We start from the raw sequence: 15,504 nt of genomic DNA on the forward strand, positions 1-15,504 counted from the left end.
TACGAAAATGTTGTTCATATAATATGACCTCCCTTTAAAATTATCTTGTAATTTTTCACACTCAATCTGTTATTAAATTATAATATGTTATCATACTAAAGGAAATATTGATAGTCAAATTAGGCGGCCCCTAATGTCGTCCAATATGGTTACTTTGAAAACCTGCATTAAAAAAATGTAAAAGCTTGTTGTAAAATCTGACAGTCAGATGGATCGCCAGGGATTAGTAATATGAAGCATCAAATTGCAAGTGATGGACGACCCTGGATCGAGACCCGGCAACGGCCAATTTTTAAATAAGATATTTTAGAAAGAAAAAAAAATATTTTAGAATATAGTAGCATAAATTAAATATTCCTTGACTTAATAATATGATTTTTTTCTAAGTGCGTGATATAACAAAAGCGTTAAAATTAAGAAATTGTTGCTCATGCATTTTACATATGTATGTAACTTCATATCTCTCCTTAATATTAATCTATGATTTTCAAACTGAATCAGATTATAATATATTATATTACCATACCAAAGGGAATATTTATAGACAAGTGAGGGGTCTGATATGGAATTTCTTTAAAAGATAGTTATAAGTCAATCAGCCAGTTAGAAAGGCGGGGTTTGGTAGTATGGAGTAATAAATTGATAGTGTCGGAAACCCGACAAACGTAAATTTTTAAAAATTATATTTAATAAAAATATTTTTTTATATTTATTTTGCTTAATTGTTAGATAAATAAAAAATTTGACTTTATTTCCTAAGTTCGAAAAATAAATAAGCTTAAAATTTAAGAAATTGTTGCTCATATACCATACGTATATATATGGCCCCGTATCTTCCATTAGTATAAACATATAATTTTCAAACTCGGTCAAATATTAGATAATGATATGTAATATTACCACACTAAAAGGAAATAATTTTTAAAAAATTAGGGGGTTCACAATGTGGCCCAATATGGTTACAATATTAGATTATAATATTTTATATTACAATACCAAATGAAATGATTATAGACAAATTAGGAGGCCTGCAATATTGTCCAATATGGTTATTTTAAATGGTAGAATATTTATCTTAGATTAATAATTTTTTTAATATTTTTTTTACAATATTTTAACATGAATAAAATATTCCTTTACTATATTTTTCTTTTCGAAATGCTTAATATAATAAAAGCTTTAAAATTTAGAAATTGTTGGTCATATACTGTTCGTAAATATGGTCCTATGTCTCCCCTTAATATTAACCATAAATTTTCGAACTCCATCAGATATTAGATAATAATATTTAACATTACCATACCAAAGGAAAAAATTCTAGACAAATTAGGGGGCCACAATGTGGCCCAATAAAGTTATATTGACCAACAGCAGAAATTACTTAAACAGCTCAGTCAATAAGTCAGTCAGCCAGATGTAGGGCTTAATAATATGAAACAACAAATTACTCGCATCGGAGGACCTTGATTTGATTCCCGGGGAGGACCTATTTTTTAAAATTATATTGAAGATTAGTTTTTTTTTTTTTTTTTTTTTTTTTTTTTTTTTTTTTTTTTTTTTTTTTTTNAATAAAATATTTCTTTACCTCCCATATCTCCCCTTAATATAAATTTAAAATTTTCAAACTCGAACAGATATTAGATAATAATATATGATATTACTATACTAAAGGAAATAATTATAGACAATGTGGTTACTTTGACGAACTGCAGAAATTATTAAAAAAGCTTGTTGCCAGTCGGTCAGTCAGATGGAAAGCCAGGGTTTAGCAGTACGGCACAACAAATTGCTAGTGCCAGAGGACCCTGGTTCAAAACCCAATGATAGTTAGTTTTTGAAAATTATATTTAATGATAATAATTTTTATTTATTTATTTTACATAATTATTACCTTAATAAAATATTCCTTTACCAATAGGATTTTTTTTTCTATGTGCGTAATATAATAAAATCATTAAAATTAAGAAATTGTTGCTCACTTACACTCCTATATCTTTCCTTAAGACACATATTAATTCTAATAATAATGCATTAAATCCTTAACGATCGGTTAAATTTCAAGAAAACGGTCATAGAAGTGCCGATTTTTTTTTGTATTTATTGTATTACGCATTTGATTAGTGCTGCAATTAGTTTAAAGTGAACTAACTGTCTACAATTACCTTAAAAATATTCTGGTACTGCCATCAGGTGTGTAAAATGAGAAATAAAATGTTTTCTGGGCAAAAGAATGAATTAGTTTTATTCTTATTGGCGCGTTACAACTGAACACTCCGGCCCGTAAATATCACGGGAGCGAGAAATAGCGGGCGAAAACTCACCCCGTCATTTTCACGGGAGTGAGAAGGAAGGGGTTAATATGCATTTAATTATGCAATATTATTATTTTTTATTTATTTATTTATTTTGGTTTCTTAAAAATTCAATGTGCATATTAAATTTTTTGCAGTAATAAAAATAGTAATAATAAATACAAGAAAGTATTATAAATTCTTATTTATAACCTTATAAGGGAAGAGAGCAAATGTATAGATCAAAAGAGAGGAGAGCAAACATATACTGAGATACCAACTTGCTCTGCTTAAGGGAAAATTATTTCTAGTGATACCAAAATTTATGTTTTAATGTTTGATCCCTAGTTTATTTAAATTTGATACAAACTATTTTTTTCCTCCTCTACATATATATAATTCGAAAGTTCATGTGAAACACAAATTCGTTCCAGTTATCTCGTGATAAACATTTTAAATATTACCAAAATATGACTTTATTTAAATACTAAAGAGAATGATTGCTTACATTCAACAAAGAAAAATCCTTGTTCACTTCGTTGTTCATTTTAAATAGATGAAATATGTATAAAAGCCCAGAAGCTGTAACAGTCCTATCAAAATAAGATTATAAAAATCCAAAATAGACTTTAAATATTTGATTTCCTTAAATTGAATTTTGAATAAACAAGCAGAATTTTTTTTATATGAGCTTAAGCACCTAACAAGTTAGGAAAGTCAGCCGAAGGTACAGGCAAGTGGCAAGACATGTGATCGCCCGGGGCTTCGGATTACGGGAACGCCGAATACGAGAAATAAATTTAATGTTCTCTAAAATATTCATTTCTTCCTCTTTTTTTAAAATAAATAAATAAAATAAAGTATTAAATATATATTTAGCTACGGTGGCTCAGGGGATAGAGTGCTCGCCTCTCTACGAAGAGACCCAGGCAAAAGAAATAGACAGGAGAAAAAGTCCAGCTCTTCGAATACGTAACTAACACGGGGACAAGCTCGGACAACTTACAGGGTGAGCAACATGCTCAGATTTAGCAGGATTTCGTTTGAACTAAGGTCCAGTGCATGCGCATAAGAAGCAAAGTGACAGCCAGGAGGTACGTCACCTATGAACCGGTTGTTGGGCAACTTTCCATGCATGGTTTGATACGCAGTTTCATGCGTTTATTCTTTCTTTCTATGCCAAAATGTGTTAGCAGATTTAATTAATATATGTGAATGATGTAAATATAGTCTCAAAGAAATATTAACAGTGCTGTTTATGAATGGTGTAAAATTATAGAGCAAACCAACGATTTAAAAAAGAGATAGCTTTTCTTCTTCACCTCGTCCCCTCCGCAGAGGATCAAAATTGTGATGGCATGTCTTCGGATCATCCTCCGGGATGTTTCCCAGACCGTCGCCAATAGCCCATTGTGCAGCTCTAGTGCGACGTAAATTAACAACAACAACAATCTTCTTCACCTCAAACCCAGTACTAGGAGGAGAGGAAGGTTTCAAGAACCGCTACTGTTGTGCCCCTAAATGTTTTTTCCCTTTATAAACATGGACAGCATTAAATCTTGGGGAACTGGTTTACATTATGTCTATAAAAGCTATACATCTTCCCGTGCATATTCTTTGACCCAGGTTCGAATCCGACGGTGCTGGTCAATACAAATTCTGTTCCCGGCTTGCACCGACCTCAATTCTGACATAATATTCTCAGTGGTAGACGGATCATGAGTTAAAATTCCCTAGTCATTGGACAAACCACGGATGATTTTCGTGGTTTTCTCCTCCACTTAAGGCAAATATGAGTTAGTTTCATTAGAAAGTCGTCTACAAAGGCTTGTTTGTCCCAAAGTTTGTTCTACGAGTTCCCTTGTCTCTGGATTGGGCTTAAAATTACAAGGCCACGGAGTAGAACTCTGATATCCGTAAACTCAGACTTAGGTTCAGTTGTTCAACACAGGTTATGGAATAAAATGAAATACTGTTTATTTGAAAAATATATTTATATGTTTTTATTTTTTTAAATTATATATTCTCAGTTTACTTTATGGTTAAGTTTTGTAGATGCGCATTTTCCTTGTGAGAAGAAAAATAATTGGTGAAGTGAGCTCAGATCATGAAGTGACACCCAAAAGAGACTAAGCCAGCAGTTTTGGGAGGTGAGAACAGTGGGTGAAATTCTATATGTAGAATTCTTCTATGGTTAGTTATATTGGCTATGACTATTTTTTATTTTTAATTTAAAATTTTTTTTTTAAATCTTTCAAATTTATGTATGGATTGAAATGGATATACAAATATGGATATTTAAATTTAAAAAAAAAAACTTAGAAAACAAACAAAGCAAATTATTGTTATTAATTAACAAAAACAAATTAAACCGAACTCATTTAAAAATCCTTTTCTTATTAATGCGGTCTATGACGTCACATGAAAGAGCATCATATAATGACGCGTAAGTAGCTTTAGTGAGTTAATAACTTCAGTTTTTTGTACGGAGCTTAACGAAGCAAATTTAAAAAGTCTTTACGTTAAGAATCTGATGTTTTTGTTTACATGTGATAGTCATGTGATCATGAGTTTTTGAGAATCGTATGTCTTCTACAAATTTTCCTATGAAGAGTAGTAAAAATCCTTTCATCGTAAAAAAATCATGGATCAATTAGTAAAACATCGTACGAAAATGAATAATGTAAATTCTTTTAGACCACCCAGTGAAAGAACACCGCTTTTACATGCAATGGGAAATTCTCCATTAGTTCTTTCAGCTGATGTAAGTACAATTTCTCTTCATAAATTGCTTATTGTAAGAAAATGTCTTTCTATATTTCATTGCAACACCTAAAAAAAATTCCAAGAATTTTTTTTTTGTCTTTTTGTTATGTTTTGCGTTTTTAATAATTTTAATTACATTTTGACAAATTTATTTTATGAAAATCTAATCCATCTTATGTGATGTCTGGGTAGCTTAATTCTTTTTAATCATTTTGTTTGGAGGTCCAGGGGTCTGTCTAGGTTTTTCTCAGAGGTACTATATTGTGAAAATTTAGACATAATTTGTGAAAATTAAAATTAATATTAAAAAATCAGCACAAAAATATGGATTTATCGTTTCTTATGGAATAGTATTTTGTGAAGCTACCTCTTTTCCTAAAGTTGAATTTGTGACAGTACCGCTAAGCGGTGGTAAATTTGGCCTGGACAGACCCCTGAAGTCTCATTCCGTTACTGTTATATTACAATTACTAATAAGAAAAATTCTGTAATCTTTTTAGGGGGTCCTAAGAGAAACTATTACTACAATACCTATATTAATGTAGAGGGCTTCTATTTATGTCAGTGATAAAAATTTTTTTTACAAAACCAAGTAACTCCTGAAATTGTTGGGGATATTTCCGTATCCTGATCTGTCGCGCCAACTACAATCGCCAAGGTGCTAAATAGATTTTAAACTTGCAAATTTTTTAAAAGAAACATTTAGACATTTGCTCTGGGGTGGCTTCGAGTTATACCTTTCGAGTTGGTTCCATTTTGTGATGTTTTTTTTTTAAGTTTCTCGCGGGCCACTGCCTGGAAGTTGCCCAGACTTGGCGATTATTCTGCCTCAGATTACGGTACGGAAATCTCTCCAAATTGTTGCTTGGGTACCCACTGTATGCTGCTTTAGCATATACAGTTTTCATGTGAAAAGTTAGATGCTGTTATTGTATAAATATTAGTCATTTTGTCTTATGTCACCTTTGATTGTATTGTGCATTGTTTTTCCCCTACAATAATCAGGTTAGCTGGTGTTCAGGGAGATATTTCCATGTCATTGTCATTTAACACCATATGCCCTCGCCAAAGTGCCAAAAAATTTTTTATTTGTGATTATTTTAAAATATGAAGTTGTTTTTCAGGCGGTGGCCTTGACTCCCTTCACATATATGTATATATATCCCTCGAGTCTATTTACGGGTATACTCTTTAAGTTACTCTCCTTCTATAATGTTTTTTTTTTTTTTAACTTTCTTGCATGCCACCGCCCGGTTGTTGCCTGGTTAAAGAAGCATTACTAAATGGGTAAATTTAAAAGGCGAAGCGATACATTTCAGTTAGCTGGGCACAAAGGAAAAGTTGCCTAAAAATGTAAACATCTCCTAACTTTTTTTATATTTTTAATATACTAGTTATTTTTTAAACAAATGAACATTAAATAAAATAAAAAAATTTATTTAAATAAAGTAAAAAACAGTTGAATTTGCTTTTGCCCAGCTAACAGAAAAGTACCTCTTCTTGACATTAAGTTTTCTCAAATTATAATTTAGGAAAAAAAATTAATCTTAAGCTAAGTTTCTTATATGGTTTTAGGTTCTAATTAAAATTGATTAAAACAAATTATTACCAAGGTTTATTAAATTAATATTGCTTATTTTACCGGAAGAAACTGTAATTTTGTTTCATAAGATCGGTAGAAAATCTGTAATTTTATATGAGAATTTATGACTCTTAATTATTACTGATCTTTTTTAATTTAATACTGAAAATATTGAAATTTCCCCCAAAAATTTCTGTTTAAATTAAAATTTTAATTAATACTTCACTTTTCAGGTATTAAATATTATTATTATTATTTTTTTATGTTTATAAATACTATAGTATTATGTTAATTTCTTTTTCTTAGCATGGCAGTTTTGAATCTCCAATGTATAGTGAAAGTTTCAACTCAACTTATGAAAATCTTAATACAAATAGAAAAATATCAGTTGGGATGTCGAATCTTTTGTCACAGAAATATGAGGTAAGAAAAATTAGTTATTGTAGTTTGTAAATTTTAGGCACATCAATTTCTTGAACAAAATGTCTTTAGAAATTTCTTAGTTTTTTGAATGTATATGTAAAATTTTTGGTTATTCTTTAATACATTTTCAAATTATGACAAATGTAAAAACTGTTTTAATTATCTTCTTTTTTTTCATGAAATTGTTTAGTACTCCTTTATGTTTAGTGAGCATAGTTTTGATTTCCTTGTTTTTAATTAAAAAGTAATTTTTGCTTTTCAATTTCCTCTACAGAGCTTAGATTATGATATATGTGAGAATACTTTGTTTGCATCAGAACAAATTGAAGAACAAACTAAAGTAAATATATTTTTACATATTTTTCCATTCTTTATTTATTTAGTAAAAAAACTCTCCTGTATAAACTAGAGAGTATTTCATGAAATGCTTTCAGAAATTTTATAAAATTTAGCTAAGCATTGTTTGTGAAAATTTTATAATTAGTTTTAAATACCTAAAAATACCTAGTAAAAAATACCTTTGTTTTCGTTAATTTTTCAGATTTTATATTTTAAATATAATTTTATTTTCATGAAACATTAATTTATTAGAATTAATACATTGCTTTTTTTAATATCAATATTTATTGAAATATAATCATTTTATTACAATTTGAAAAAAATTTAGTAGGCAACCTTAGACATTTAGATTAATAGATTTCAGTATAATTTTTTTTCCTTTCAGATAATTCAAGGAACCACAAAAGGATGTTTACCATTTTTCCGCTGTTTGGATGTGAGTACCTTTTCTTTCGTTATCTTTTCCATAACTATAGCTTTAATAGAATTGGTTTCTGTATGTTATCATATGCATTTATTTTCTGAAGACATGTAATATATTTTGATTTCTTTTTCCGTTAGTATCTGACAAGCATGTCGATTTTAAGATGGTTTATAATCTGTATGATTGGAATTCTGACTGCATGTGTTGGTGTTATTATAACTATCTCCATTGAAGAGTTGTCAAATTTAAAATTTAAATTTATCAGAGATCGTATCCTTTAAAATTGTAAAAAAAGTGTTTCATTATTTTTTTTTCCTACAAGATTTTCACCTTATATTCATATTTATTTGTTTAAAATTCATATTATTAAAATATTAATAAAGTAAAATTGAGTGAATTAATTAATTACTTTTTCAATTTTCTTTATTTTGTCACTTATAAATTTTTTTTACATCTGTTATTTTTCCAAATTAGTTTTAAATTTATTTTCTCTGTGATATTTTTCAATTCTTCTAAAATGAAATATGATTCAAATATGTTATTTTTATCTTTAAAAAAAAGTTTTTTTCATGCGTAATTAGAAGTAGTACCACAATTGCTTTATATGTCATTAACTTATTTACACAATATAATATAGTATTGTATGTGATATTATATGTAATATTGCATTTACTTAAAAATTTTAAGATTCAAAATTATATTTGAAATTTTTGTTGAAATTGTTGTTGTTAGAACAAACATTTCTGGAGTTATAGGAGGACCACACACAGATGGACAATTTCTTAATTTTATTATATTAGAAAAAAAAAAACTGTACTAAACTTTCCTGTGCCTGAATAGTTTGCATTCTGAAAAATCTAAAAGAATTATATTGTTTTTAAAATGTATTTTCTAAACTGTCATAATTTATTTCCCAACAAGTATTAATTTCTTTTTCATTATTGAAAAACTCAATTTCATTTAAGCAGTTTCATCTTAATGATACATTTTAAAACTATCACAATAAATTATAACTTCTAAAAATATCACGTTAAAATGCTTTGTAAATTTATAATTTAATAATTTCTCCAAAAATTTTATATTATTTGATTTAAATCTTGATTAAAATCAGGCTAATTTAAATCAACAAACTCTGCTGAAAAGTATTATTTAAGCTAGTTTACCTAAAAAGTATTATATTAGAAAAATTCTAATTGAGCTTAACAATCAGACTATATTCTCTATCAAATGCAAATTTTTTTTTTAATAGTATGGGAAGAAACTTTGTTTACTATAAAACAATTACTCTCTCGCTTTTTTTTAAAATTTTTTTGTTGTTGTTGTTGACAACATTTTATAGTATTTTTGTGCATAAGTGTAATCTTGAATGAATTTCAGGACACCCTGTACAATTTCTCAAATTCTTACTAGGGAATAAACCAGAATATCTATATTAGAAAATAAAATGTTATAGTATTCAACATTGATTTTTCTTTTAAAAAAAACATTGTAAATATTTTTTTAGTTTTTCTGTATTGATATAACTCTATAAAGGTATATTATGTATTTTCTCTAACTATGATATTAGGTGTGGTTGAGTGTACCACATATAGCTGTTTAATAACACCTTATTCCTACTGGTTATTGTTTTCCATTCTACCTGTTGCTCTTGGTGCATCTTTAGTTGTTTTTGTTGCAGTAAGTATTATTAGCTTTAAAAAAATTCTCTTTCTTACATATCGAATTAAATTAAAAAAAAGTTTTTTTTTACATTTTATCTGTAGCCTGTTGCAGCTGGGAGTGGTATTCCTGTTATAAAATGTTATTTAAATGGTGTCAAAGTACCAGAAGTTGTTCGTTTGAAGACATTAATAGTTAAAGCTCTTGGGGTAACAACATCTGTTCTTGGTGGATTGGCATGTGGAAAGGTATGTATTTGTTTTATATGTATGTCAATTATTTAAGTATTTGTTGCAAATATTGAAAAAAAAAGCTTATTTAAGGAGATAAATAAGAACAATTTGGGAGAGGGGGAGTTAGATTAAATAGGTTATTGAGGTATGCAGGATAATCATACCAACATTAAGTTTTGAAATAAATTCTAAGGTCCTTTCATGGCTTCGAATATATTCCTTTCATTTTACATCAATAATATTTCAATGATTAAAAATAATTTATAATCATTTCAAATATTTTATATTATCTAGTAGTACCTAAATTGTTTTTATTTTTGCTTATTGGCTTTGTTCATGCTTCATAATGTTAGATTTTGATGATTTAAAATTTTTTTTCTTTAAGATTTAGAAAAAAGAAACTTATTTTATGCCAAAAATGTTTATACAGTATTGCCATTTATAGCTCTTTTTTCTCATAATTGCGAAATAAAGTCAATCTAGTAGTCTTTTATTTTAATTAAAAAAATTTTAAACACTCAATTCACATTGAGCATTTTTTTATCTGAAATGATATTGGTGTTATCACTTATTTGTGTTACTAGTTACTTACATTTCTTATTGTAAACTTTTTTTTTGGAAAATTAATGTGTTAATTTTTTTAAATATAATTATTGTTGTTGTTCCTAATATTTTTCCTTTAAAAAAATAAAGGTATGTCCTGAGTTTTTTATTAATATTGTTTGTATCACATTTTTATTTAAAACTCAAACCTACAACTAATCATTACATTAAAAAAAAAAATATTCTTACATTAACTATGTATTAATTTTATTATTAACTATGTATTAAATTTGTTATGAAATATGTTGCTATCAAGTATGCCTATATAGTTATACCTTAGCCATATTTTCTTTAAGTAATTTGAGAAATTATCATTTAATTCAGGATTTTATTTTAATTCAAGAAATCTTCAATTGCTGTACGTTGTTGGAATTTCGGGCATAAATTTAATTTCAACTATGCCAAAATAATTTCCACACAGTTCTTCACCTCTCTGTAGCAAATCCATGGAAATCCATTTTATCCTAATTTACCCCTCTCAGCCACTGTGGCTTTTCTTGTTCTGTTTTTCATCTTTTTTTTCTCTCTTGGCTACTGTGGTTTTGCTAGTTTTATTTCTTACTTTTATTTTCCTACTTTTTTTTGGCTACTTCGCATTTTTTTTTTAAATTTCAAATCACTTTTTTTCTTTTTAAACACTTCTGGAAAATCTTGAAAATGGACACCTATTTTTAAAGTGTGTTTTAATACATGTCGACTATTATTTGCTATTTATATATTTTTGAAGCGAACGAAATTTTTCATCAAGTAAAATTTTTTTTTAAATTTTAGGAAGGCCCAATGATACATTGTGGAGCAGTTATTGCAGCAGGAATTTCACAGGGGAAAAGTCAAACACTTCGTAAAAACTGCAAGGTAATTTTTATAGTTAATTTGTGATTATGATGCAATTTTTTACAAATGAGTTTTTGTATTTTACTATATTTTTAGGGCATTTTTATTCTTTTAATTCATTAAAAATGATAAAACATTTGTTTTACTTTTAAATGTTTTCATTTATTTAATGTCTAGTTAAGTGATTTTTTATTATAATATTTTTTTTCTCATTTCTAAAGTGAAAAGTTTATCTGTACATTACTTAATATCACTAAACTTTCAGTAATTTTTTTATTAAAAATATTTTCTTTTTAGTTAGCATAGATATTAAATGACATTCTAAGTTTAATGGCAGTTTGGTATAAATAATTATGATTGTTTTTATACAATGGTGTACCTGCAAGTGACATAGTGCACATATCTCGATCCTGATTGGTTGTTGAAACTTGGCATTTGTTTACATTAGTAACTGTTCTTTTCATTCGATTTTGAGTAAGCCAAGCCCGTGAAGTATCAATAATCTTAAGTGACACATCCTAAATGTTTTCACTGTTTATTTACGCCAGGGTTGGCAGGTTTTTGACATGTGACAGTTTTTGACAGTTTAAACCATGGTTTAAACCGTCACGTCAAAAACCTCACNACAAGATCTTTATATAGATTGTTGATATTGTTATTCAACATCTTAATTGCTTTTAAAAGTGCATATGATTTTTATTATATATAACTTTATTTTATTTTTGTCTTTTATTTAATTTTGTTCATTTTAGAATGTAGTTTGAACTCTATCTACATGATGTTTTTGATTACTGACCTAGTTTTGTACCTTCTCATTTATATCAAATAATCCCATTTAGCAAAGCATATCTTACTAGGGCCTTATTTCATCCCACATTTTTTTTAAAATCTAACTAATAACTAATTGTATTTATTATTTTACCATAATTAGTGAGATAAGTGTTAAAAATAAAATTCCAAATGTGGATTTCATTGGAAATTTAAATTAATCGCACCTTAAACTACTTTTTTGTATTTTTTTAAAGGTTTTTTTTTTGTAAGTGCAATTTTGATCATATCAATTTTTATCAAGAAAAGTGAAATCTGGTATAAAATTGTTAATATTTTGTAATTTGAAGTGTTTTTGTTTAATACAGTCTATGTTCTTCAGTACAACCTCCATTACGACGACCCTTCTATTATAAGGATCAATCCATAAAATCCTACTTTCTATGCCATCGGTTCCCAATTTTTTTCCTGGCTACGGAACCCTGAATAATCAACCTTCTTTTCGTGGAACCACAACTTCAAAAGGTTTATTGCAATTGTGAATGTTATAACCTATAAAAGATAATAAATTAAAAATATTTAATGAGAGGAACGAAGAGTTTTTATTATTAATAATTTTAAATTAGGTTTTATATCAGATAGTTGAATTTGCAGTCCTTGTGCTATATCTAGTCTAGTTATGAATTTGTTTCTGGTGTATGTACATAAGTTGAAATAATTAAAAAAAAAAAGAAGAAATATAATTTGCATCGAAATGATAACCTTAAAGAACTGCTAATAAGATAAACATTGAGAATGGTTATTAAGGAAACATATTTCTTTCTGGAGAAATTTAGTTATTTTGATTTATAATGCACAATAGAAACTACTAATGAAATGCTTTTTTAATGCTTGTTTTTTCTTAATTTGTTCCATAGATTGTTGTTAGAAACATTATATTTTCCTTTAAAAAATGCCATTTCTATTTCATTGATATTTTATTAGAAATAATTTCATAAAGGCAACCATAAGATTAAATATATTATAAATTAAAGTTTGGATCTAAATATAATCAAAGTTTTCAAAACTCATCACTGATTTTAAAAGATGCTGACTTGTGGAACCCCTTTAACCCTTCTGCAGAACCCCAGGGTTCCATAAAACACCATTTGGGAACCACTGGTTTACATAATTAAGTTACAGTTTTTATCCATAATTCTGTATGTTTAGTGATTAAAATTCATTACTAGTTGTAAAAAATATTACCCTGTGGAACCCTTTTATTTCTTTCGCAGTACCCAAGGGTTCTGTAGAACACCATTTAGTATCCACTGCTCTATGCCATTGAGCATAATATTATTTTAATGTCCGTTAGAACATCCACATTGAACACCCCCACTTCCAATATTACAATTGAAATTTAGTCAATTTGTTTTTAAAAAATTTTAAAGAAATTATTTAAACCTTCTTATCTCTTGATTTCACCATATAATAAATGTAAAACTCCTTGAATTCCTTTTGAATTAAAGAAGAGGGCCATGTTCCCCTACATTCTTATCCTAGGTGGCCGTAATTTATTTAATATTTTTGTTACGAGTTCAATGTTGATTGTATGCTTATCAAAATGCAAGTGAATAAACCAAACTTACTTTAAATATTTCATATCAGTTATGTGTAAATTTTTACTTGAGTTAGTCTCTGCGCAAGTAATAATTTTCTTTGAAAAGGTTCTCAAGGTTCGACGAAGAACACAACATCTACAACATACTAATAATGGCACAGAAACTCCCTTTCACTATGAACTTTTCCTTGAATAGCTTTTATATACTTTAAATTCCATATTCTTCTTTCTGCATTGTTGCATCTAGGCAGCTCTCACATGCCTAATATCTGTTTCCGTTCAATAATTTTTGTGTTTTTTTAAATTAAATTCTTAAATGTTGCATTAATTATTGTGTTTCTTCTGCCTTTGCCTCTCTTGAAACTATATTTATTTATTATTTTAAGTTCAGAATAATTGGATAAGATTATGATTGTAAAATTGTACACTTAAGAAATTTACCCTATGGACCCTATTATCTGTTCTATTTTATTTATATAACTAGTTCATATCTAAAGCTTTTGTGTAATAAATTAAATTTCAGATCTTTGAACAATTTAGAGAAGATCATGAGAAGAGGGATTTTGTTTCTGCTGGTGCTGCTGCAGGTGTAGCAGCTGCATTTGGAGCTCCTGTTGGTATGCTAAATATATAAATATTTAAGTTTAAACCTATTATTTAATTATGAATTATGTAATTTATATATATAATATACAGCAGAACACTGATTATCCAAAAGATGATTTACTGGGATGTCCAATTATTCAGAATGTTGAAAGACCATGTGATTTTATACCTTCTAAAAAAAAGTTTTTTTTTTCCATGAAAATGCTTCTATGTTTTCAAAATATCTGAAGGGGTAAAAAAAAAAGAGGCTTCTTTTGTGCCTTGGTGATTTTGAAAAGAATCTCAGATTCATTCTGCTCAGTTTCAATGTGGGTAGTAAATAGTTTCAAATAAGGGAACAGGTTTCTAATAAAATTATTTTTAAAAAAATCAACACTTTTAAACGTCCCATTTGTAATATGCTATAATAAGCTCTACTACAAATGCCAATCATAAGCCTAAAAAAAGTGTGAAGGGTAGTTACTTAAGAACACAGTTTCTTAAATTTGTGCAATTATCTCAATTTTTCGTTATCCGCATCAGCCTCTATCCTGATTAGTCAGGATAATTAGAGCTCTATTGTGTGTGTGCATATGTATCTACATATATATACACTACCGGTCAAAAGTTTGCGAAAATTTTGAAATCTACAAAGAAAAGATCTAAATTCAAATGTTCATAGAACTGCGAAAAATCACTCAAATTGCATGAGGATTTGATATGTTCTAAAGTGAACCCTCTACATTTAGTTACCTATGATCAAATTGCAATACTTTGTTTTTTGCGAACTGAATTCAGCTTTTCATCACGGATTGTTTTTATGGTGAAAAAAATTTTTAAGTTTGAACACTTGCCAAATTTGCAAAAAAAAAAATTTCGTACTTTCTGTTAATAGAAAATAGTTATTTGAACCGTTATATGTAAGCCCTCAAAATTTCAGATCAGTTCGATTTTTTTGACGAAGTTATAGAATTTTGAAAAACGTGTACTTTTCTCGATTTTTGAGCATTCCACATATGCGGTCTTTTGGTCTATACATCTTCTACCAAAGAGCTTTTTAACTTTAATGTTTTCTATATTTTCAAATAATTAATATTTATTATAAAACAAATACTCTTATTCATTAATGTAACTATTATTGTTTATATTTATTGTTTATATTTATTGCTTATATGTATTAGTTTTGTTGTGATATTTTTACTTTACATTAAATTAAAATAAAAAGTTATAACAATAATTACATAAATAATTCTAAAAAAATAATAACAATAGTATAAAAAATTCGCATTTTTACTAAACTATTTTATTTACAACAGGTCAAATATTTAACATATTCTTATTCGTATTTTGTAATTAAATAAATTAACATTTAAATCTTAGATTCCTCGAACCATCCA

At 27.6% G+C, this 15,504-nt stretch overlaps 1 protein-coding gene across 1 annotated transcript in view; it reads left to right on the forward strand.

Annotated features, from left to right (window-relative positions):
• The first annotated feature begins 4,803 nt into the window (after nt 1-4,803).
• LOC107449737 (chloride channel protein 7) overlaps nt 4,804-15,504 on the forward strand; it is a 33,921-nt gene continuing 23,220 nt past the window's right edge. Inside the window, exons 1-9 of the mRNA XM_016065365.3 lie at nt 4,804-5,055; nt 6,946-7,062; nt 7,337-7,402; nt 7,787-7,837; nt 7,963-8,095; nt 9,393-9,502; nt 9,589-9,732; nt 11,092-11,175; nt 14,046-14,139. Coding sequence (XP_015920851.2) covers nt 4,936-5,055; nt 6,946-7,062; nt 7,337-7,402; nt 7,787-7,837; nt 7,963-8,095; nt 9,393-9,502; nt 9,589-9,732; nt 11,092-11,175; nt 14,046-14,139 — 919 coding nt within the window. The 5' untranslated portion in view covers nt 4,804-4,935. The remainder of the gene's footprint in view (nt 5,056-6,945; nt 7,063-7,336; nt 7,403-7,786; nt 7,838-7,962; nt 8,096-9,392; nt 9,503-9,588; nt 9,733-11,091; nt 11,176-14,045; nt 14,140-15,504) is intronic.

Source organism: Parasteatoda tepidariorum, chromosome 7 (assembly GCF_043381705.1).
Source record: "Parasteatoda tepidariorum isolate YZ-2023 chromosome 7, CAS_Ptep_4.0, whole genome shotgun sequence".
Lineage (NCBI taxonomy): Eukaryota > Metazoa > Arthropoda > Arachnida > Araneae > Theridiidae > Parasteatoda > Parasteatoda tepidariorum.